General features: G+C 40.9%; 2 protein-coding genes across 2 annotated transcripts in view; one reads left to right on the plus strand and one right to left on the minus strand.

Moving 5' to 3' along the window:
• Positions 1-2974: 2974 nt before the first annotated feature.
• Positions 2975-8348, minus strand: cpvl (carboxypeptidase vitellogenic like). The gene is made up of 13 exons (XM_008323376.3): positions 8228-8348; positions 7888-8060; positions 6027-6148; positions 5838-5952; positions 5691-5749; positions 5528-5607; positions 5276-5342; positions 5037-5159; positions 4814-4945; positions 4629-4727; positions 4371-4544; positions 4009-4191; positions 2975-3918 (listed from the first exon to the last, which is right to left on the minus strand). The coding sequence occupies exons 1-13, from the start codon at positions 8230-8232 to the stop codon at positions 3820-3822; spliced, it is 1431 nt and encodes a 476-aa protein (XP_008321598.1). The 5' UTR covers positions 8233-8348; the 3' UTR covers positions 2975-3819.
• Positions 8349-9058: 710 nt separating this feature from the next.
• chn2 (chimerin 2) overlaps positions 9059-25253 on the plus strand; it is a 27132-nt gene continuing 10937 nt past the window's right edge. The window contains exons 1-6 of the mRNA XM_008323375.3: positions 9059-10402; positions 19093-19131; positions 21714-21769; positions 23974-24005; positions 24685-24798; positions 24928-25198. Coding sequence (XP_008321597.1) covers positions 10354-10402; positions 19093-19131; positions 21714-21769; positions 23974-24005; positions 24685-24798; positions 24928-25198 — 561 coding nt within the window. The 5' untranslated portion in view covers positions 9059-10353. The remainder of the gene's footprint in view (positions 10403-19092; positions 19132-21713; positions 21770-23973; positions 24006-24684; positions 24799-24927; positions 25199-25253) is intronic.

The following is a 25253-nucleotide window of genomic DNA, read 5'->3' on the forward strand; positions in this document are numbered from 1 at the left end:
GTGTGTGTACAGAGAAAGAGATACAACAGGGAGCGAAGAGTCACTATGACCATGAATTTTCCTTCTTCTTTTTTTTCTTCTTTTTTTCACTGGAGTCTCACATCTGGCAACGTTTTAGCGTTTCTAAAAGGTAGCTTTTATGCCTGTGCAAAACTGTCACGATGTGCCTGAAGTTTTTGTACCGTTTTTTTTTTTTCTTTCTTGGCTAAAAACTGGCAGCAGAAAAATATAATCTAATATAATCACTTCTCCTTAATACAATCAACGCATTAATCATTCTTTTTTCTAACAAGTGACCGCTGCATGTTACCGCAGAGCTGGACCAGCTGATCAAGACAGAAAAACAACTCATGTTCCATTTGACCCCTGACCTCTACATCAGCCCCCTCCCCCCACTCTCTCTCAGGCTTCTCCCCTGCGTTACTGACTGTTGGTGGACGTGCGGATGATAAGGATACCGCTCGACCTTTTCTGTCTTCCTCTGGCCTTGAAAACAAACGCCTTCTCATGTGGACCGCAGCTCCTCTCCTCTTTCCTCTCCCCTATGACCAGGAATGTGGATTCACTTGCATGATGACCAAAATGCACTGTGTTGTTTTACAGTAGGGTGGATGAAATGCATTCCACAAACAGGTGGAGGTGGTGGGGTGGGGGGATGCGGGGGGTCATAGAGATATCTATGCACTTTGTCCTCTGTCCTGTCAGAGGCCAGAATAGCCATATATTAAGGTCCAAGTAATTCTCAGTGATCCTGTTTGTTGTTTGTTTTTTTCCACGCACCAGCGAGGAGCTCTGTGCCTGACATACTTCAAACTCTGTCTGTAGATGGAAGGAATGGACTGTTAAGCTTGCATTTTAGGATGGAGCTCAGATAAAGGAGCTGTTACTGTTAAATGTGTAACATTATATTAATGAGAGCCATGTCCAGTGTGAAGGGTGTGGAGTGAAACTCTGCCTTCGTTTTGTTCGTCACGGTTACATTTGATGAAACCAACCGTAGTTTGTGCCGCAACTTGGCTCTTTTTGTTTTGTTCCCGTCCTGTTTGTACCAGTTGCTAGTACAAGAAGTGGACGTAGCGCCTCCAGTGGCAAAACAGAAGTTCTCTTCTTTGTGTATCAACAGAGGTCAAGAAAGTTAAAATCCTATTTAGAGGAAGAAAAATCAAATGGGAACATTCAAGGTGATTTTTATTTCAAATTTTCAGCATTTTTTCCCTAATTAAGCTGCAGAAGAGCAACACAAATAAGACGTTCTTCCTTGTTTGAAGTGGCAGCTCATATCATTTGTAGTGTTTTTTTTTGGGTAAAATTTCATGTTACCGCAATCAAATTTTTGCTTAATTAAAAAAAAAAACTATATGTTTATGAACTGATGCAAACTGGTTATTTAAAATGTTGTGATTTTTTCTATATTTTAACAGTTGCCACGGAATAGGCAACTGTCAGTTGACGAAAAGAGAAGCCATCTTGGTTTGGATTTTATTGTAGTCCAAAATTAGGGAATTCCTAAGGTAGAACTTTTTGACTTAAAAAGGCCAGATGAAAGTCAATACAAAGTGCTTTGTTGTATTAACCCTTTAAAACCTGAAGCCTGCCTTACTCCTGGTTGTTTTTGTAAGCCTTCTAACAGTTGTTAAATCATTCCTCCTGCATGTTGAAACACGGTTTTGACCACAGATTATCGTTCAACTGGAATGGATGGTGGCGTCGCTGAATGAAACCTCAGAGTGTTGACGGTGGGACCAGGTTAAGAAAACACACGTGTTTCTGTACAGACAGACGAGGGAGACAGTTGGACCTGCAGTGTGTGTGTGTGCGTGAGTGTGTGTGGGTTTCTGTGCGAGTGGGAGGACATTTGACCACACGTTAATTGTGTTCTAACTTTTATTTTGAAATCCTAGACCTATAAATATTGTACATATTGTCTCTGACTTGTGTAATCCTGTACATGTAATGCAACCACCTTTCTTTTTGAAGGGAGCAAACGTGTGGTACATGTGTGTAAATACAGTTTCCATAGCACTTGTTGCCTACGGTTGTATGTCGAGGCTCATGTCAGCTCTTAAATAAATTGTTTATATGTAATGAAGTGATTTATCTGTCGTCGCAATGTCTCCATATGTCTTTTTTTTATTTTTGTCTTTTGAATCTTATCAGCCAGTGCTTCTCAAACAGTGGGGCAGGCCCCGTCACAGGGGCACGAGAGGGGACTGTCTTTATTCATGTTTGAACGATAAACAAGCCTTCAGTCACTAGATGGCAGCAGAGCAACTCCTATTGTTAATCTATTTTGTAAAAACATTGTGGGGGTAGAAGTGGGAGGGGCATGTCAGAAAATAATAGAGAAACATTGCGTTAAGCTAAGAAAATAAACCACTTGATGCCAACATGCCAACCACCAACATGATGACGTCACTAAACACTGCGTTAAGCTAAGAAAATAAAGCACTTTTTCTGTAACATGATGACCTCACTGTGAACTCTGGATCAGGTGAAGCAACAAGGCTGAAGTAATGTTCAAAGTGAATCATCAGCAGAATTTCCTGATGCATGTCAACAAGACATAACTGCTCATTAAATAATTAGATGCTTTAAAGGTTGAATACTCATTAAATATTCACTCGTCTAGACCGGGTGATCGCTGCCTGATGAAGATGACCTCAGTACACAACCATATTTGTGGCAGATGCCAGAAGACCTGAGGACCTGAAGCCTGTCAGTTCAACCTCGATATATAACCGAAATGTAAACACGGCGGAGCTACGTTTCCACCGACGTAACGTGCGGTTGTAAAGTGAAAAGTTTCAGAGCAGTTGAACACCGTCGTGGTGTAATGTTGTTTTCACAGCTCGGAGCATGCGATTAATTATTTGTAGTGCACAGTGACCTCTGGCGGGTATTTTGTGGAACAACCGGACAAAAATTACGGCACGTAAGAAAAACAAGAATATTAAAAACATTATCACAGTCGGACTTAAAAAAACAAACAAAATTTTAATTCGATTTAAATTTTAAATTGTTCGTTTTTCTGTACATATTAACTAACCGACAGCAACACTGGGACCAGTTTCACAGACAGGACTTAGAAGAAGTGTAGAAAAGAGTCGAAATAACTCCGGTTAAATCCGGCCCAAGGCAGGAATTTTATTACAATTCAATACAAAATATTGACGTATTTAAGAAAAACACCATTGTTTTATTCATACATAAACAAGGTTGGTAGATAACTTTAATAACTTCCTGTCTAGTTTTTACAGCCTGTCACTTCAGTGGTCAAAGGTTTGTACATTTGAAATCCTTTTCATGTTGCTTCTATATACATATATTTCACAATACTGTATGGAAATTGTTTTTTTGTGTGTGTTAGCAATTAACATGCAACATTAACATTGCGTTGGTTCATTTTAATTTGCTGTTATTTCTTCTATAGCGATAACAAATGTAGTTAACTCTAGTCTAACGTTACTAACCTGATGTTAAGCATAAACTGGCACAAACTAACAGATTCCTTACTTCTGTTTTTAGATTTAAGCTGGTACACACTTAAATACTTACTGGTACAGATTTGATCCTAATTCAGGCTTCATTTAAATCCTGTCTGTGAAACTGTCCCAAAATAATATTTCTATTCAAAAATGACCAAAATATACAGAGAATTTAACCCCGACAATCAGTGCAACCTTGTACCATTGGATTCCACTTTTCCAATGTAGACCTCTGACAGGTAGAAAATAAAGTCACCTGGAGCCAAGCTGGTCATATTTGTGTCAAATCAAGAATCACCGATGAAGAAAATGATATTTCAAATACCAAAATATTTCAGATCCAGCCTCTGGTCGACAGGAATCTGTCAATCATGTCGAAGGACCTCGCCGGTTGGTCGTACGGTAGAATGTGCCCGCCTCCCCGGATGATAACCTGAGGGACGAAAGGAAACGTGTTAACAACGTGTGCGTCAGCATGACCCGTCCTGGTCGTAGGTCCGTGATCACAGCGCCACCATCTGACCTGGTAGAAATCTTTCACTTGTCTGACGTAACCTGACACCTCCGTGTCAGACGGCTGGACCTTCCAGTGGTACCGGGGAGCCGTTTTGTACTCGGCGGCTCCGGTCCAGTTCACAGTGGGCAGGAACCTCTCCGTCAGTGGAGCAGCTACAATGACATCCAGCTGACCGCTGTAGATGAGGACCTGGACACAGGATCAGAGAGTGATTCAGGACTCTGTTACATCTCAGCCAACAGTTCCAGTTCATCGGCCTCCTGGCTAGAACCGAGCTGGTCCTGATGTCATCACAATTAAAACAGAAAATGACGTACTTCTCCAAATAATCTGATACAAATTCCCACAACCCCTGCTGCCTCTCTCACCCTGTAGTTGTCCATCAACACTCCCAGCCACGGCTTGATGCTCTTCATGACGTCCTGCACCAGATGTTTCTCCACCTCTGAGCCATCGTGGAACGTCAGGTTCCCTACGTGAATGGCACGTCGCACTGATGGCAGAGTGACAAACTGGGAGAAGTACTCCTGGTCCTCGGGCTCCTGTGGGTGGACACACAGAGAGAGTGGATGAAGTGGACTGTATTTTAGCTCCCTTTAGAGCAATCACTACTGGTCTCCAAGTACCTGACAGGTCATGTAGTTGAAGTAGTTGGTGCAGCCTGTGGCGTTTTGAAAAAAGGAAGGATATGGATCCACGTCACCGTTCAGCAAACTGTCGAACACCTGCACAAAGACGTGTCACGTCAAGACTTCAACAGTCAAACCTGATATCACCGACTTACACTTTAACACATTAGCAGCCATTTTACCTGAAACGCCTCGACCCACTTCTGCTGCTGGATGAGGGCGACACCTTTGTCGGTCTGTTTCACCACGTACTCCTTCTGCTGCTCGTCGATCATCCCTGTCTGGTACAAGAACTCACCGTAACCTCCAAGCATCTGCAGGAAAAACACGACATCAAACTCGCACCGTGAACGACTGATGATGGAGACGTCGGAAAAGGACGAAGACGCGGTGCTGAACACACACCATTTCAGGGTCACAGAGGCCATCGCCAATCATCATCCCCTTAAAGTTGATCTTCACCTTCGCGCTGGGATTGTTTTTATGGATGTAGTAAGAAATGGCAGGAACGTACTTCCCAGCGTAGGACTGTGCAGAGACAGAAGGAAAAAATGTGATTTTAGATGACGTCAGATTGGTTCTCTGGACAAAATGAATGAATGATCATTTAAAATAATAATAAAAAAAGAAGTGGAAAATCTCACTTCGCCTGTTGCATAAAACTCATTGGCCTGATACTCAGGAAAGATCTGGAAGAACTGGGTTAAAGCACTAAAAAAAAAAAAAAGAAAAAAGAAAATCAATAAGTAAAACAGCAGCCATACTGTGATTCTATTATTACTCTATATCTTTTTTTTCAAGTTACAAGTGAATATGACACACTAATGCTACTAAACTACCACAGAGGTCAAAGTGGCAGAATGATGAAGGTCAGCGGTGAGGGTCAGTGTTTTCACCTGTACAGGTCTCTGCCAACATCATCCTGATTCTGAGCAAACCCACTGTCGTCATCGGTGAAGCTAAAGCCGGTCCCAACCTTCATGTTATCAAATATACAATACAGTTAACACTTACACACACTGTTACACCGTGTTTGTTTGTAGAAAAAAAAACACTCACTGGATTATCAATGTACAATACTGAATATTGCTTTGTCCAGGCGAAGTCCCTCAAACCCACTGCAAAGACACGAGAGACCAAGAACTCAGGAGAAGATTCCACAGGATTTTAACACAACTCCACATTTAAAAATGCTGCTGTTAGAACCTGTCATGTTCTTATAAACCACGTATGGTCCGTGCTCCACGAAGAGTCCAAACATGGACGTTCCTCCTGGTCCACCCTGAAGCCATAGCAGGACAGGAGCCTTGTCCTGTCTCGGCTAACGGCGACAAAAAAAGTAAGTTAGACGTCAGCGCCACCTGCTGGTAACTTTAAGTTAGTAACAAGACTCACCATAAGCGCAGGGAAGAACCAGAAGTAGAGGTTGCTGTTGTATTTTTTGTTGACGGTCAGGTAGCCAGCGTAGCTTTTCACATTAGCACCGGGCAGCTCACCTACGAGACTGAGTCTGCGGGCTGAAAATAACGGACATTCATACAGTCAGACACACACGAAATAAATAATGTGAAATGGTCTGTATTATCGTTTAATCTTTGTATTTACACAGCAGTGTCAGGCAAAAACTCAAAGTTAACAAATATGTAGTTAAAATTAATTCAAATAGCTAAAGAATAATAATAATAAATCACCCAATAGTCAACAAAACGGATGCTCAGAAGCTAAAAATTAGCAAAAAAGCTAATACGATAACTAAGAAAAATTACCCCCACAGGGGCATTTAGTGGAACACTGCACAGTTAAATAAAAATAATATGTGAGAAAGAAATTCAGTGCAGTGAGAGAAATCCTATTTACAAATATTAACAAATTAATCATTAGTATAATGACATTTATTTGGCTTCATGTCTGCTCAGCAGCCCAGTGTATGATAATGTCTTTGTGTGTAAGTTTATTTCTAGTCCCATGTTAAAATAATTAGAATTGCCATGCTCGTGTTTATCTTCTCTGACGTTTAACTGAAAGATGATTACGTTTCTCTTTCAGAGTTGGAACTCATCTGAAACTGATATTCCATCTGGCAAACCTTCACTCAGAGTCTCTGTCTGTTTGTATAATGTCCTTCTGGTGATTTGCTAAATGTTATTTTCCTCACAGATTTATTGTAGTTGTACAGCTGATCTGAGAACAGATGTTTCTGGATTTTTGATCTGTTTCCTGTTATAACAAACTCTGTATTTATTTATTTTTTGACTTCATTAAGAAAAAGAGGAAGTAGTCGCTCAGATCACTGAAGGGTTTGAAGTGTTTTTTTTGTTCTATGCAGAATGTCAACAGGATGTTTGCTGTTGAAAGTCTTCCACAGATCACGGAGGACCAAAAGAAACGTTTGGCCTTGAGAAACCTGAGGACGGAGCTAAAGCCCAGCAGTCTACCTGCTGTTTAACAACAGAAAGAGAAAGAGCTAGAAAGATGAGAAAAAGATGACATGTCACTGCTGCGGAGACACAGAGTGTCAAGTGTTTTTGAATAAAATGCTGATCAGATTTCATAACACTCCCCACAGAAGCCAAAAAAACCCAGAAGTCAAACTGTCTTATATTATGAATATGAAAAACTACTTTATTTTAAACTGTTCTGATTCAACAGTGAAATCATTAATAACATGAAGAACATGAATATTAGGACTGTTAATTATTATACATCTGGAATATTTTAAAACATTTATTTATAATTTAATTTCTCCTGTATGTTCCTCAGAGAGATGTTTTTATTTTTAAAATAATACATTTTTAAATAACATTTTTTATTAAAATCTCTTTTCTTGGGGGTTCCTGATTTATATTTAATTCATTATTTTAAAGTGAATAAGTACTTAAAGACAGACTATGAGCACACCTTTACCTCTTTTTGGTCACATGATGACACATGACAACATAGATGTATTTTATAGTCAAGTCTCATGATCCGAGTGGAGCATTTACAGACTATAACAAGTGACAAGGTAGTACATTTTTCGTAAGTATTAAATCAGTCTCTCTTATTGAAAAGAAAAATGTATTTCCTTTAGTTTAGAGTATATAATACTACTTGACCTGGCTGTGGAGTTTGTTCGTTGTTCAAAGCTAACACCTATTGAAATTATATACATTTTAAAAACTTTTAAAAACTTTATAAACCTTTCTGTCATACTTCATTCACGTCGTACTCCAGCCTTGGCTGTTTCTCTGGTTTCCTCATGTCTCATTTCACTTACCTTCATCTACTTGTCCCTTCTCCAGGTACGGCGTTAAGAACAGAGGAGAACCAGGGTCTTCTCCTGTCACTCCGCTCACACGGTGATGTTTGCGGCAGAAAAACGCTGAGCAGCTCCTGGAGTTCACGCCACAGGCCCAGAGACTGAGGACAACCACGGTGTACTGCACCAGTCTGCAGTCAAAACAACAACTTCGTACATTCAATAAAGTAAAACGCGCAGGACTGTTGAGAACAGCGACACCACAAGGAGAACTGCAGTTCACCCACATAAACAGCAGATACAATTATTCAAAATAAAATTTTTAATAGAGTTTTTAATTTTACGGAACCATTCTCACCTCATGTTGACTCTCGTCTTTCACCGCAGGGGACTGTAGAGGAGCGAATGACTGAGTCACATGATCAGCTTTCCACAGATCACGTGGGGCGCTCTGGGTCACGTGGTGTTTTTGGGTGAAGGAAACATTATCCCCGTGTAAAGTCTTACAGGAAAAAAGGGAAACAACAACGATGGGGGGAAAATCGAAAAATTATAAACAAAAAGTTGTGAAATTATAAATTAAAAAAGATAAACTGTCCAACTTTATAAAAATTACGTCGTAATAGACTATTGTGGGGACAATATGATATTTAAGAACACTTTACAATGGTGCCAAAATGTGCTAATTAAGAGCTAAAGTACATTTTTATTTTTCAGAAATGAATCCAGAAATTATAGAAAGTAAAATATCATGAATATGTTTTCTCACAGTCCTGTATTGTTTTCCGTTTTTGTGTATTTTAAAGGCTATATGCAGCATTTAAAAAACTACAGAATAGAACAAATATATTCTGGAATACCATATGCAAATGCAACTTCTGCACTCCCTAGTTCTGCAGTGCTCAACAGACACACTCGTGTTTTTATTCACCCCATGGGGCGCCATGTTGTGCAGTCAGCAGAATGCTCACTAAGATATGTATCGTCTAACAAACAACAACAAGAAAACATATTTGGAACAATGGGACAACTCGTTTAATAAGAAAATGTATCATCTTTTAACTATTAAACGTCAACTAGTTTGTTAGTAGACGACTTTTGTTAAAATTATTGGAAACAAAAGCAAGACACACATAAGCTGTTTTATTAGTCATTATTAATTTAATTATGGCATATAAAATATCCACTGTCTAAATACAGCCAGTTTTAATAGAAAAATAATATCTATAGATTAGGGTCTTAGGGTGTAGTACTGGTTGTACTTTTAAATCACGTACGTACAGTTGGAAGCAAGAGAAAAAACCCACAGACAGCTAAAGGTCTGGATCTAATTACACTGACTTGGCCTTCTTCAAGGCTGTGACCTCACAACAATCAATTCATAATTGATTAATTGATGCAGCCCTATGCTTAAGTAAGGGTCAAAGGTCGGTGGATTGTGAAAGGATTTCACTGGTATTAATGGCATTTTAAAATAGGACGGTCATAATGTGCAGCAGTTTGACAGACTGACAGCTATCTCAGACTACCAGACTGCAGTGCTGCAGGATTATCACACCTCAGCACTTACTCTGACACGCCAACTCAGGTCCAACTCAGCCACCGGTCTAGGCTGGAAGGCAGGGGACATGAAGTATTCACAGAAAAGGGGGCGCTCGTCTTATCCTGTCAGTTTAGGACGACAGGAACCAAATCATGTCTTTTTCCTTTGCCCCCTAAAAAATCTCTTGTCTCTAAATGAATGGACAGCTAAACTATAAAAATGTGATTTAAAGGATGTCCACTAGATGGAGCAAAACACGCGCAATACTATTCCGTCTCATTCAGCACAACTTGTCCTGACAAAACATCTTATAAAAACGACCAAAGCTGAACAAAAACCACTTTGGTTCATTTTTTGATAACAAAAAATAATATTACTGCGAGTTCTTAAAGACTAACAAGTCAAAGTCTGTGATTGTTTGAATTGTTTTGGTTTTTTGTTGTCGAGTCTGGCGGTCCTGCTCCAAACTTCCACTTTAAGAAGGCGCGTCTCGGCTGCAGTGTAGTGTTTATTCCAGTCTCCACAGTGGCACATGGAAACCATCGCTGACTCCTGCATGGCACGGGAATCCTGAGCAAAACAGTGCGTGGAAGTGTCCACGGGAGGATCATCTTGGTTGGATTATTTGTGTTGTGCGCTGATCGCTGTCTGCGGCAGCGACAGTGCAGCTCCGCACACGGAGGCGCACGGACAGTGACAGATCAGCGGATTCAGACCGTCCGCTGCCTCAGTGGGTGGGTGAGTGGGTGCGTGGAGGAGATGGTTGTAGGGCTCCGAAGTGAGCCGTGAAGAAGGAGTAGTTACCGCTGCAGCCGTCAGAGGTGAAGCTTACTGAGGTCGTGAGTGAAATGGAGAGATCCACACGGCCGGCGGGGACGACCAGCTGCTGCGAGCGCGCCTTGGCCAAACGGCAGTAACCGAACCGTGGAAGTGGAGTGGAGATGGCAGCGTCCAGTAACTCCAGCCTGTCAGGTTCATCCGTGTCTTCTGGTAAGAGTTCACAGCCTACATCCCAGGGAAACCGTCCTCGATAACATTAACTGTTATGTTACGACAATAAAATCGTGTATTTATCGGTGTAATTTTAGTTTTATAATCGTGTGTCCCAGGTCATTCTTACAGTATGTGGGGTGAAAAAGTGTGTCTAGAAGAGTGGTCTATGTGGGCCCCATGAGGATTGCCCATCATATGTGGGTGGGTAGCCATGTACCAGATAGTCTGGACCACTTCTGTCGGTGATGCAGCCATAGACTGTACATTAGAACTGGACAGAGACTCCAACAGCTTCCAGTGAAGCCACAGATGAAGTGATGCTGCTGGTTTGGGAAGTTATCCAGTTTGTAAAAGCTTCAGATTTGTATTTGATATGTCTTACTTTTTCTATCATTTTCTCTCTAAATGGAATTATAATCACAAAATTCCCATCATGTTCCACACAGTCGTGGGATTTGTCATTGACAGGTTCGTTTCTTCAGGTAAATGTGTGGGACACGCGGCTTTTGCAAACCTTTTCTATAAACATTAGGCAGATCCAGTGTTTGGTCCAGACAAACTGGATGTAAACCTAAAAAAATTCCACATTTAAAAATGTAACTCAGCTCAAATTTCTTAAAATGAAATGTTTCAGGACGGAGTGTTTCATGGATGTAACCTAAAATGGACCACATTGTTACACAGGAGACGTTTCTAATATCATCTTTATTATCTGACATAAAGCTAATAATCCAGTAATACGTTCAAGCAGCTTTACAGTCACTAAATCCCAGTCTCCATTAATCTGTAATAACTGATTAAGGTCTCAGAGTCCTTGATGGAAAAACGCTGCATTTTTGCGTCGACTAATTATGAGGTCACGAGATGTGACTTGTACGATGTTGGGTTTGGATGTTATCATTAGATTACCAATTATTTCCATAATCCCCTCATTGACTTTGCTCTTGGCTGGCTTCAAGGATTATCTTTGGCCTGTGTACTCTATTATTTTCCAAAAACGCGGCAGCCTGCGGGGATGAACTCCGACACTGGGATAATGCCGTGGTCTGGTGACGTAAGAAAGGTTTTTACTGCCGCGATGTACACGAGACCTCAATCAGGTCCAATTTGGACATAACGACGTGGAGCTTCGTAATCAGTACCTGCTGCCGTGTTGGTGAAAATGTTTCAAATGTCAGGGTTTGGTTTGCAGCGAGTGAGAGAAGAAAGTGGGTTAGCAACTGTTCACCCAGAGCCAGGAGGAGAGAGAGAGAGAGAGAGGGAGGGAGAGAGGGAGAGAGAGAGAGAGGGAGAGAGAGAGAGAGCAGCTCCACGCTTGTTTCTGTCTGGTCAAACATGTTGCTCATGTTTGCCAGAGTATAAAGTCCAAATTCCATGATAACAGTCCTGTGTGATGCAGACCTCACTGCAACAATCAAATGTGTGTGTGTGTGTGTGTGTTTTCTGGTATAGCTGTATATGTGGGGACACAGTTAAATGTTGTCATGAGGACATTTTGCAGGTCCTTCACTCTCACGGAAGGCCAGGGGAGTGGATGATGGCTATGTGGAGTGTGTGTGCATGTTTGTGTGTGTGTGTGTGTGTGGGTGTGTGTGGGTAAGAGGTCTGGGTAAGAGAGAGAGAGAGAGGGAGAGCTCTCTGGTTTGTGTTTATCAATTCCACTGAGACTTTTACTCACATGAAAAAATGAATTTTTTCATCACAAACCCATTTAACCTAAAGGTATGTTGTATGTTGTACATCACATGCACTGTGGTAAAATGATAAGCATATATTTAAACACCCCCTTTCTGCAGGGGGCGCTATAAACACAAATTGACTAATACACTGAATGCACTGCTACAACAATGTGATAGTGTAATGTATACCATATAAAGGTAATGTATAAATATATATATACATATATGTACATATATACACAGAATATATTTATATATGTATACATATATAAACATACATTTTAGAGACATACAATATATAGTTTACTATTTATATCAGTTAGTATATATATATACATATTTATATAAATATATATAAGAATATATATATATAGATATCTATATATATATATATAGACGTTTACAGTTTTTTTTCCCCTCATTCTCTGCATCCCCACCGCAGCAGCCAGCAGCCGGCTCACATTTCCCAAGGTACTGCCCAATGGGAGGGTCGGCCGGTCCTTTCCAAGCTGATATAGCCTGTGGTAACCACATGCTTCACAAAGCATTATCTCATGTGTGCGTTTCAGAGAGCAGTGGGTTTACTGCGTGACCACTGATGCTTTAAGAGGAAAGTCTTCTCTCCGCGGCATTGGAGGGTTGTCATTACTGTTGGGCCCTCAATGTAATTATCAGAGGTTACAAGCTGCGCTGCTGCCAGGGATGGAGTGGTTGTCACAAGGCTATTATTTTCCTGCAGAGCTCTCTGGCAGTCAGACGCAACATTTGAATAATCTTGTCTTTGAGGGAAAAAAAAAACTTAACTCAAAAAATTGAATGGTACTGTAGATTCACATGCCGCTCCATATTAGGTTGTCTGGTCTGGTTTCAAACTCACAGATTCTGTTTAGTTTAGTTACTGTTTTTGTCTGTTTACTCTCTCTTCAGGACAGTCAGCGTTAAAAAAAAAGCATTTTACTTTTTGGCTGAGACATTTTTGGCCTCTGGTTTAGTTTTTTTAATTCAAATGAAGTTTTTTTTTTTGCTGATTCTAAAAAATGAAAATGTAACAAACTTTCTAAACAGTTTTGTGGCTATCTTAAACCATAAGAAGTTAATTTATCTCTGTGACTCTCTGTGACTGTAACTATTTTTAACTATTGACATGCTCTTAGATTTAGCATCAACCATTATTTTGGCTAATATAAAGCTACCTGTCTACTGTACTTGTGTTGCTTGTTGTTAGCTAGCTGTCTTAAAGCTAATTATTTTAAATGATTGGAACTGTTTATATTTTACTCTTATCTTTTTGGACTTTTCTTTAAAGCTTCAACGAACAGATATTTCTGAATTTGAAAACTTTTATCTTTTTATTTACATTTTTTATATTACATTCACTTCTACCAAATACATTTAAACCCCAGCTATTTCCTATTGCTGGCTGCAACACTCACCTATTACAAACATTTCAGACATATTCCAGGTAAAGTGGTGATTAGGCCGACGTGTTTTTAAAGGACAAAGTGAATAAAATACAACTGCTGAATCTCCCCTTTATTGAAGATATATTTTCTGGCTAGCTGAGGGAGATTCCTTCAGCACATTCTTGGCACAGCTGGGCACAGGAGCCCAGCAACATACCATTCACTAAATGGCTCCAGGAAATAAAACTTTGAAAAGACATGGAGGAATGGTGCATGAAATTTGGCCTCCTGTTCCAGGCCCTAAATGACAAAATTGGTCGGAGAGACAAAAATTACAGCCGTGTATTACAGAGAAGCTGTCGGCTCAGCGTGATCCTGAACACGTTTCTGCAAAGGCCACGCCTCACGCCCAGTCTCCTGTCCTTAAATCATGCAGCAAAGCATTTGTGTCGTGCAGTGACTTACTAAAATAATCTGCGTGTTTTACATCATCACTCAGGGAGCAGGTTAGTCATTGGAGTAATGAAAAAAAAAAAAAAAAACAAGAACTGCGATCATTAATTACAACAGAAAAGCTGTAGATGAAATGAGGAAATGTCCAAATCCCACAAACGACACGTTTCCTCACTGGAGCTCAGTTACAGTTTGTGGTCAGCGGACAGGTACGCAGTTTCACTGAGCGTGCTCAGTGCTGCAGTGCTGGGCAGATAACAGCGTCCGCGGAGGCGACTCGTACCTGTCAGATATTATCTGGTCAGCACTCTGACTCTGTTGTACTGGTTGTTTTGGACCAGACTCATACACAGATGGTCTCCCTGCTGCAGCTCTGCTGCACACAAACCACTCGGTGTTGGTTGTTTTTTCTGTCAGTTACATTTGCACACTGGCGTATTTAACCAGCAGGAGAAGAAACGGAGCAGGTAAACACCACGCTCCGGTGATTTAGTACATTTTTAAACAGTAAAAATGAATTAGAATTTAAAAAGAAATGGCAGCTCCATGGCCAACTATTTGTCTTTGGGTCCATTAGGTTTGGTCTGTGGGGCTGATATTTTTCAGCCCCACAGGCTGAAAAATATCTTTCTGAGGAAAACTCAGAAATATACTGTACACAGTGGTCAATAAAACCAATTGTGTACAAAGGGCATATTCTTTTGAAGTACAGGAATGTATTAGTCCCTTATATTTATGGGAATCTGGGAAAGTTCTAGAGTGAAGGTCCCTGAAAACATGCTTTAATATCATCGTTGTCATCATTAAACAGGTGAGATCAGATCAGAGAGACGAATGTGTGTAAAATTACTTCAGTCACGTCGGTGCTTTGATGGCAGTTGGAGTAAAAAGCCTTCCACTGAACTGTGAAATTAAGTTTTTTTTTTTCTCTCTCTCTCGGCCCGCGGAACGGCTGTAGGGGGAGCGAGGGGGGGAGGGAGGTGGGGGGGGGCGATCAAACAAAACATCCTGGAGGTGTAGATGTGGCGTAGCACATTAATAACAATTTGGTTGTCCTCAGTTGACCCCTTCAGGTAAATACCAGCAGAAGTATGGATGGATGGAGGGATGGATGGATGGATGGATGGATGGCAGATGGATGGACGGAGGGATGGCAGAGAATTCCATTCCAGTCTGCTGAATGAGATGGATAATAAAAAGAGCAGCGGCTGCTGACAAAGACCACACTCTCATTCACTCTGAGGGAAAACTAATTCACTGTGAATCCAGCGTAGATGAGGAGGTTCACACACCGTGATAAAAATAAAGAACACCTCGTAAACCTGGAATAAAACACTACTCTGAAGGCTTTTACAGTCAGAATGAGAATTGTTTTTGTTCCTCGAGGCTAAACCAAGGACTAGCTGTTTCCAAACGCCAACTTTGATACCTGTACTCGATATCAGGTTGTGGTAAAACCTACTCTGCCGTCGAGTGAGTGTGGTCAGAGGTTTGAACAGAGGCAGCAGTAATCCACACTCCAGGCTCTGACCCTGCCTAATCAGCTGCTAATTGGCTAGCTCAGCTAAGCTAATGCTAACGATGCCAACAAACACCACACCAAGGCCATATAGCGTTTGCTGTAAAAAGGTTTTTGTAGTTTTTAAATGTAACATAACACATATATAACAATATTTTGTCCATGTACACATCGCTGTACACATGAACATGTCTGAAAATGAAAGTATAAAGTGCTGCTATTTACCATTGCTGTGGACCATTCATCCAGGTCTTTCTCTGACCGTGTGGTTGTGTGATACACTGAGAACCTAATCCCTTCCCACCAAGGATACTTAGTTCAACACACACTTAAATTGATTTTTTTATCCGGACAGACTTCCGAAGCAAACACTCTCTAAGACTGTTAAAATCTTCGTTTTCATTCACGGTGTATTCTCTAAAGCCAACAGCCACCACTTATTATTTCATTGAACACTTCTGACTGGTTAATGGAGGGCAGCAGAGTGAATGTCTGGGTGTTTGTGAGGAGGGGGCCGCCTACAGCCTGCAGATTCATCGTCCTCCTCTGCACAAACCCGGCGCTCGTTAGGAATTCTTTTTGATCTTCCTCGGATTGCCGTGTGTGTAATTGAGTATTTGTTTCATACGGCGCTCAGCCGGAGTGTGTGTTTGTGTACGTGTGGGCAGCTTCAGCGGGCTGCTGCAGAACCCCAGACTGAAGACGCATTCATCATTAAAAAGAATCAGATTGAAAAAGAATATTTGGCAGACAACCAGAGGAAATCACTTTCTTTAAACAAGCCGCAGTGTAATAAATCTTCCAGAGCGCCGCCCTTTGCGACGCACGGTGACAAAGCTTCGGCATTAAGACAATACATTTCCCGGGGCCACACATCAGCAAATGCAGCCCTGGAGCTATTAGGGTGTATTTGATGGTACTGTAGATATTCTGTGCAGGGCTGGAGTGAAATAGTAAAAACACTTTCCATTTGAACTGCTCTTCCCTCATTTGCATAATTATTCATATTTTTCATTTTATGCACTTTTCTGTCGTCTCTCCACAACATTAAATTCAGCTCATGAGGCAATGATGAGCCGCTGGTAGAAAACAGCATGAAGGAAACGGTCTGATCGCCTTAATCCTCTTATCGCCTGCACTTACAGATCCATCAGATAAAACGGTGGAAATAGAACAAGACCGTGTTTGATTTTCACTGACGCAATATATCAAAGAGGTTTCACAATTCCACCAGCGTTTCAGTGCCGTCAGTCAACATGTGTTCACTAGTTTTCCAGGTACGATTCCCGTTCAGCTCAGGTGTCTGTGAGCTCTCTCCCTCTGGCAGCAGGGGTGTGGTGGATTGAGGTGGAGGAACAGTGGAATGTTTAAAGGCATCTACATGTTTCCTCTGAGCCCACATGATTCAACATTCTTCTGAATCCACGTCGTCAAGATCGCAGAGATAATTCAATCAATAATCATCGTCACAGGAAAAAAGGAATCATCAGCCTGAGTGTTAGTGCGAGTGATACGGACCATCATCAGTGAGCTGGCAGACTGGAGTGCTTCAGAATGCAGCAACAAACCTGATATCAAGCTGCTGACTACAGGGCTTTAATTAACCACCAATTTACATAGATGATCAATTAGATCATGAAGTTTTGATGCACTCACTTCATGGCTGCTCTATTACACACTGTGATATTTGTAGATTACTCTGATCAATGTCATCTAACAGAGTTAATAACAGAGTCTCCAAATTACCTGGAGATTAATGAGGCATCAATCTATCTATCTATCTATCTATCTATCTATCTATCTATCTATCTATCTATCTATCTATCCATCTATTTTGTAGGCTAGCTGGCTAACTGGCTAGCTTATTTCTATCTATCTATCTTATGACTAACTCAGTTACAACTACTTGAAGTAAGAAACTCAATGCTAACGATTTTCCAAGTCATGTAACTTTCAATGTTCGGATCAGTCTAATCACAGAGTTTGATTTCCTATCAAACCTGTGAGAAAACCACTCTTCTCTTCTACTCAGTGACTCAGGTTACAGAGTGTAACATGCATCGACACAAACTGTGGGATTCCAGTGTACTGCAAACCGAATTTACCCTAAGATGGCGTAGGCGTCGCTTCCTTCACTCGTTCCCAGTAAGTTAAGCCAGAATCTGAGTCATCTTAATCAGAAGTAAACTAAGGTGGGTCGTGTCTACAAAAGCATGGATCCTGATGTTAAAACACCTCCAAACTGTGCACACGGTTGATCTTCTTGAATAAACTCCACTGCAGCAGCAAAACACAAGACACAGACTGGAGCACAGCTGGAGCGGCAAGTGGTCTGAAGACACCAATACAAGTAGTATATGTCTAATACTGTATATATGCATTTATATTTATATATGTTATACATGTTTTTATCTATGTATATTTATATATTTATGTATATGTTTACAGACACATATGTGTGTACGTGTACACATATGTGTATATATTTATGTACATGTATACAGACATATGTGACATACATATATATGTGTATATATGGATTTCCTTATGTATATTTATATATTTAGGTATATGTATATAGACACATATATGTATGTGTGTGCGTGTGCAGATGTGTGTATGTGTTTCTCTTTCCACCTTCAATGCAAGATATATAAATAAATATATAAATATATATATGCTGCCTTAACTACATGTACATACAGTTTCTGTGTTGAATATTGTGTCTCGGCCGTCTCTCTGTATTTCCAAGCATTTTTCTCATCTTAATATTGATTTGATTTGTGCATTGTATTAGTTTTATTTTTTGTTCTACAAAGTCCATGGATTATTATTATATAATATTCTTTAATAATTTAAATTTCTATTTTTTAATGATTAAAAGGGAAACGTATGCATTATTAATTCATTACTAAGAGTAATCGTAACAAAAGTGGGAAAAAAAAGTTTCATTTTGAACAGATAAAAACATCCAGTGAACTGAGAGACTCAGCACCATTATTCTTAACGTCTTCACTTCCAGATACTTGATCACAGCCCAGGTAGAGCAGCAAATTCTGCCATATTTTTGACTCATTTAAGTGACAGCTTTTATTACAAGTCATTACGGCCACTGAGGTGCCGTGAGGATAAATTACACCTTCTTCATCACCTCACCAATTCTTTTGGCTAATATACTGTAACAGCACACTCCATTACATATTCCGTGGATGTACTCACAGTCATCAATCAGTCGCTGTATTTCACAAAGAAAAGGTCTGGCTACGGGAGCAAAGTTGTAAATTAACTTTTACCTCTGCGTAATTTTAATTGGTGAATTTGTAGTCTGGCCTCAGAGTATGTCATCCTGACATCCCATAATGTGGATCAGGTGTGTTCCGACACCGTGTTGTTTATTTGGTGAAATGAATGAACATCTGTATCGATCGTCCTGGAGGCAGAGAGCGTGATTAGAAATGTATTCAGTGTCTCAACTCCGAGAGGCGCTGCAGGGCGACGTGAAGCGTAATTATAATAGAGAGTCAACAACAGCGAAGGCCTTGTACTCTACTGGGAGAGGGACAGAAACGGAGATTGGTAATGAGTCTCTGAGTTTATAACCAAACCCTCCTTTTTTATTTTTGTCTTTTACAGACCCTGAGGATTACCAGCCGCCCATATGGAAGTCCTACTGTGAGTGATTCATTCATTTCAAACGCTTGAACCCGACGTTGGCTCTGAACGTGTGTGTCTTTAAATAACAGCTGTGTTTTTGTCCTTCTATAAATAACTGTTTTGTCCTTTCTTGGAACAGTCTGGGTTTGTTGTGTTGGGTATAGTACAATTATGAGAGGACTCACACGGTCCAACACATTCGCCCACACGACACAGTGTACCAAAGCAGCAGATTCCTGATCCCTCAGTAAAATAGGTTATTCATCAGCCAGGAAAATAAGATTTTTACCTGTGAAGAGGTTCTGCTGAAATGAGGTCCTCAGAACACCCGCCTCATCACAGTCATGGGGGAGGACGTGGCCACTCTGGTGAGAGGGGAGATGCATTTTCAGTGTCTGCTCATCCAGTGATAACATTTTATTTAACCAGTATTTCTTCATCACATATATTGTATTTACAATATACAGCTCACCGCGCCATGTATTTGCAGTACAATTTAATTTATTTAAACGTTCATAGAACCTCTCCCATTTCTCACCCGTCATTAAAATAAAATCAATAAAATAAAAAATGTAGTTCACAGTGTATGAAGTGTAGATACTAAGAATTAAAGGGTCATTCTTAAAAATAAATAAATCAAAATATTACAGTTTCCAGTCGTGTTCAAAGATCTACCAAACGACACTGACAGTGACAGTAACTATTTCTTTTTTTTTTATTTGAAGGGATTTTTTTTGTATTTTTCCACAAGACTTACATACAGTAGAAAATATTTTTTTAAATATATAGTGATATATTTCCTTCATATTTATTTTATAAGCTGCACCAAACCTTAAATTCAGTACAATTCAATACATTTATGGTCACTGTTTTAATCTGCTTCGGTGGTTTTCATACAACACGTTCACAGCTTCAAAACTTCAAATTGAGTCACTGTTTTAATCTGCTTCGGTGGTTCTCATACAACATGTTCACAGCGTTCAGCTTCAAAACTTCAAATTGGTATTCCCACTGAACAGAGACGTTACAAACCAGTGTAATTCTCCCTCTATGACACTGATAAAGACAATACTGAGATTCTCCCCCTCGGCCCTCAAGAAAGGTTTGTGTCCCTGCCATCCACATTTTGAGAACCACTGGTCTAGCTTGTAGGCCAGTGTTTCATTTTTGTAATTGTTCTGCCTGCCCTACATTCATGATCTGCGGCTCGATTGCGATCTACCTGTTGGGAAACCCTGTTCTGACACATTGTTTCCAGGAGCTCGTCTCTGTGTTTTCGTCGTTATCAGATCGTTGAGGATTATGAGATTTTATTTATTTAGTTGGCTGTAACAGAGCGCTGTCCTGGAAACACCAGTTAAACATTAATGAATTCATCTGTCACATTACAGTGAGACAAAGTCGTGTCACAGATTTGAACCCTGCTGAATAAAAGACACACGTAGACTGACTTGACTGAGTTCAACAACTGTTGGTCTGCGGGCCACATGGGGTCCACCAATCAATTTCACCTGATATGACGTTAATAACAACCTTAGGCTCTTCCTTGTAGCTGCTGTACCACTGGAGTCTGTACCAGCAGCACTAGGACAGTATTAGATCCAGTAGGATGTTACAGTTGAATATTTATGTTTTTCTTTTCACTGTTGTGTTCTGGTTCTGTGAGGCCACTGAGGAGTTTGCTGGGATTAGGGTTATAGGTTCCAGTCTCTCTCTGCTTCACTGATTTACTTCCACTACATTTAATTAACACCGCGGAGACACGGAAACATAAACTTGCAAACATGTTATTTATTCGTAGGTGTGGGAACATTTGTGAGCAAATATCTGTAATTAACTAAATGGATCCCACGCATTCTTAATAACGGGGTCAGCACTGCAGTAGCACACGCAGTCATTTTGTTGCATTTCCTGACACAACACTCCCACATTCATGTTAGGTCAAAGGTTAAAAGGCTGAAAACCGTACGACAAGACCACGCGCTCTAACCCAACAAACGTACTTTTGTATTTTTATTTTCAGTTCACCACCACAGCAGAGAGTGTTATAGTTTGTTTTTGGCGTTTAGGCCAAATGCCCTCTTGACACAGAACTCCTCAGTGGGGTCAAGAGTTTGAATCGAACCTGGAGGGCGTTGGGTTCTCACCACTGTGCCACCCTGCTCAACCAATGTCATTTGTCATCTTTAATATTTTACACGAGGTGTTTTTCTCCGTGGATCTGCTCCAAACACCTCCATCTGTTTTCTCCCTCGATCTGCTCCGTACACCTCCATCTGTTCGTTGTGGAAGATTCATTTCCTCTCATCCTAGATCTTCATTAAAATGTCGCTCCTGTTCACAGCTGTTAATGTACAGATAGTAAAGCCTGCCGCCACAAATGAAGGTTCATGAAATGACATACAGTGAGTAAATACATGACTGGATGCTTCGTCTCATCATGTCTCTCTACACTGACACTCTTCACAACCGTGTGTCCATCACATGTGGGATTAAAACAGAGATTATACTGTATTATCTCCAGTCTGAATCTGAAGAGAATCGCTGTGCGTAACAGATGTCAAAGGTTTTTATGCAACATCTCTACGTTTTCCTGACAGTGTACCAGCTACAGCAGGAAGCACCAAGGCCAAAGAGGGTCACGTGTCCTCAGGAGGTGAGTACATTCATACATCTGCATGACATGGACGTCAGCAACCAGACTGACGTTCACAAGCTGAAGAAAAATGGAAGACGATGTACTGTACTCATGCAGAGTCACAGTCAGCAGACGAGTGATTATTACTATTGATTGGTTCTGTCAACAAACCAGCACATTGTTCAGCTGTTTGCTGCTCTGCGTCTGTCAAAAAAAAAAGACTGAACCTCCACTACGATCATGTAACAATGAGAACCAGTCTGGTTCCGATTAATTCAGTTGATCAAGTCATAAAAATGAAACTGAACTGAATAGCAGGAGACGATATTGGCAGCGTGAACCATCTGCTGCTCATATTTACTTTTTTTAGACTACGTTTTACCCACCCTTTAATTCAGGCTTCAACCAGACGACAGTTGGATTGAAGCAGACAGATGGGGGGAGGGCACGTCCCCAAAAAGTCAAACGAGAGAAGAGGGTTGTTGGTTCTGTTCTAAACCTCAGAAACTGTTACTTGATTTCAGTCGAAAACTCAGAATCTAGTATTGATTTAGTCATGGTTCTGTTCTAAACCTCAGAAACTGTTTGATTTCAGTCGAAAACATACAAACTACACAGAATCTAGTATTGATTTAGTCACAGTCCTGTTTGATGAGGAAGTTGATGGGCTGAGTTACTGTATCTAGGGCATACCGACACACACACACACACACTTTGGAAACCACTGCTCTAGGTAACAGATTTAAACATTACAGCAGGGAGATTATTAATACAGCCCTTACCTGAAACAGGCAGTAAATCCAACATAACCTAGTATTACTGCAGTAAAACAGGCCAGGCAGGAACAGCAGGCAGCACGAGGAACCAGAGAGGTGGGAACAGGACATGAAATCACAGCAACAAACAAGCAGAACCAGAGAGAGAGAGAGACAGAGAGGTTTATATACCCAGGGCAGCAGGTGAGACGGGTGAGACTAATGACCAGGGACTCACAGGACACAGGTGGACGTGATTAAACCAGTTAGCCCAGCAGAAACAGACAGTTAACATTAAAACTTAATTTTTTAAGTGCTCTACTTGCAACGCCTTTGTGTTCCACTAGTAAATTGTGATATTGTGTAATTTGTCAACAGGTGTGGCTGCATTTAGCAACGTTAACACGAGTCCGTAGTCAATTTTTGGATAGTAAGCTAAGCTAGGTTACTCAAACAAAGGCTCAAGTCTGTGGTCGGTTTTTGGTTAGCAAACTAAGCTAGGTTGTTCAAATCAAAGCTTTTCTCACTGATGCCTTCACTGTCCTGAGAAAAATTGAAAACCAGCCCTTTGAATATCAAGGTGATGACAGGCTAAAGGGCTGAGTTAGCTAACGGTATTGCTTGCTAATGCTAAAAGACAAGTTTAGTACAAACCAAGAGAGGGAGGTTTTTTGCTGCCACCTTCTGTTCTCTCCCCCAGGGAGGTTTTCATGGTTTCCATCTGATAAGCACTCTGAACGAACACATTTTACACATTAATTCTTCACGTCCAGTATGAGCAGGTGGAATCTTTGGAGTAAGCAGAACTCCATTCAAGGGCTAAATATGGAAATGTGGCTGCAGATTCAAGACGGCCTTGGAAAGTGTGGGACGCACAAAATATCCCCTTCAGTTACTGTATCTGGATTTTAGGCTGTCGGAATAATTACTTCCCAGGCTTCAGACTTACTGTCAGCCTCCTATTGTACTGTCTGCCAGACATGATGCATGTCTCATCCCATTTTCTGTCTTGTCACGCATTGATGAGCAGACCTAAAGTGGACGCCTGGCTGTGTGAGATTAGCTGCCCACTCACTCAGAGCGCTCTCTCAACAGAAACCAGGGGGCGATAGTATTAATTACATTGTTATCAGTATGTGTTTGCTTCAATTTTAATTTGATGTTACATCATGTCTACAATAATAACTGTCCAGCTGCCATCGTCTGTTGAAGATTTGTACAGCAGATGCTGAACATGCCCTGCTCTGACACTTTAACACATACTTTGTTTGCAGCTGTGTGTGTCATGGTGGAGCCTCTGTTTCATCCTTAAACGCTTTGACATGGATTTATGGTTTGGTTATGGTGAATAGACTTGAGGGCAGAGACGAAGATGAAGGCTCTGCCCTGGGTGTCAGGTCACCTCTCTCTCCTTGGCCTTTCATGTGTTACTGCTGTGGCCAATGTTTTTCTTCTTATGTGTTTCAGATGGAGAGCAGACCCAAATACTATGGCAGAGAGTAAGTGTCACGTACCCTCTGTATTTGGTCTTTTATTTTCCAACAGAGCCAAGGAAACATTTTATCTTCATTATGATTGGCTGGCATGGGTCAGTCGTTTAAAAGTGTACACTAAGGTCACACTGGGGCAACTGCTTTTAACTGCAACTGGTTTTAACAACTAACTTCCTTGTACTCCATGTTTTTGCCTCTTAATGTGCTCAAAATATCATTACAAATGCTGTCCAACATTACAACAACTTTGTTTTCACACAAAGAATTACAAATATATCAGTGTTTAAAAAGTGTCCGCTAAACAAAAATGTAAAGTAATTTCTCCTTCTGAGTTAAAAAGTGTCCGCTAAACAAAAATGTTTTTTTAAATAAATAATCTTTTTAAACAAGATAAGTACTATACAGTACACATTCTGAGCAAACTTGGATACTAAGGCCGAAACCCAGACCTAGAACACCTGCCTCCTTGGTAGAGAGCAGGTTGAACATGCCAACAGTAGGATCACATCATCTGCCCTATCCTACTGACAGAACACAGGCTGTGTTTCCTCTGCAGGTCTGGTTGAAAGTGGCCTGGAGTGGATTTAAAAAAAACAACCTGATTTTACTGTTCATAATGGGATGAAAAAATCAGATATGGTTCCTGCAGAACAATAATCACTTCAAGTCTTTTTTTTTCATGCAGATTTCATGGCATGATCTCTCGAGAACATGCAGACGAGCTGCTGGCTGGAGTGGAAGGAGCGTATCTAATCAGAGAGAGCCAAAGGCAGCCAGGGACCCACACCTTGGCCTTGAGGTACCAACATATCAGTATGCACGATTAAAACTTCTAAAGGTCATCGCCATCAGCAGTCCAACGAGGGCAGAATCGTAACACTGTTCCCTTTTATTCTCACCAAATTGAACTTCCCTCCATCTCTCACAGGTTCGGGCATCAGACCCTCAACTACCGACTGTTCTACGATGGGAAGCACTTTGTCGGAGAGAAGAGGTTTGAGTCGGTCCATGACCTGGTGACAGACGCCCTGATCACTCTGTACATTGAGACCAAGGCGGCGGAGTACATCGCCAAAATGACCACAAACCCCATCTACGAGCACCTGGGTTACACCTCATTACTCAAGGATAAGATGGTGCACAGGCTGAGCCGCGGACGCACCGAGCCACGCAGGGTCACCTTCCAGAAGGATGAGCGGGTGAGTGTTACCTCAGCTGATGTCTCGACAAGTGTGTGTATTTGGCCTGCCTTTT

This window comes from Cynoglossus semilaevis, chromosome 13 (assembly GCF_000523025.1).
Source record: "Cynoglossus semilaevis isolate Cse_v1.0 chromosome 13, Cse_v1.0, whole genome shotgun sequence".
NCBI classification, from domain to species: Eukaryota; Metazoa; Chordata; class Actinopteri; order Pleuronectiformes; family Cynoglossidae; genus Cynoglossus; species Cynoglossus semilaevis.

Coding starts and splice junctions, on each gene's coding strand:
- cpvl (XM_008323376.3), bottom strand. Junction 5,160..5,275: donor AGTTTTATGCAACAGGCGAA/GTGAGATTTTCC, acceptor GTCTCTGCACAG/TCCTACGCTGGGAAGTACGT. Junction 4,545..4,628: donor TCAACTACATGACCTGTCAG/GTACTTGGAGAC, acceptor GTCCACCCACAG/GAGCCCGAGGACCAGGAGTA.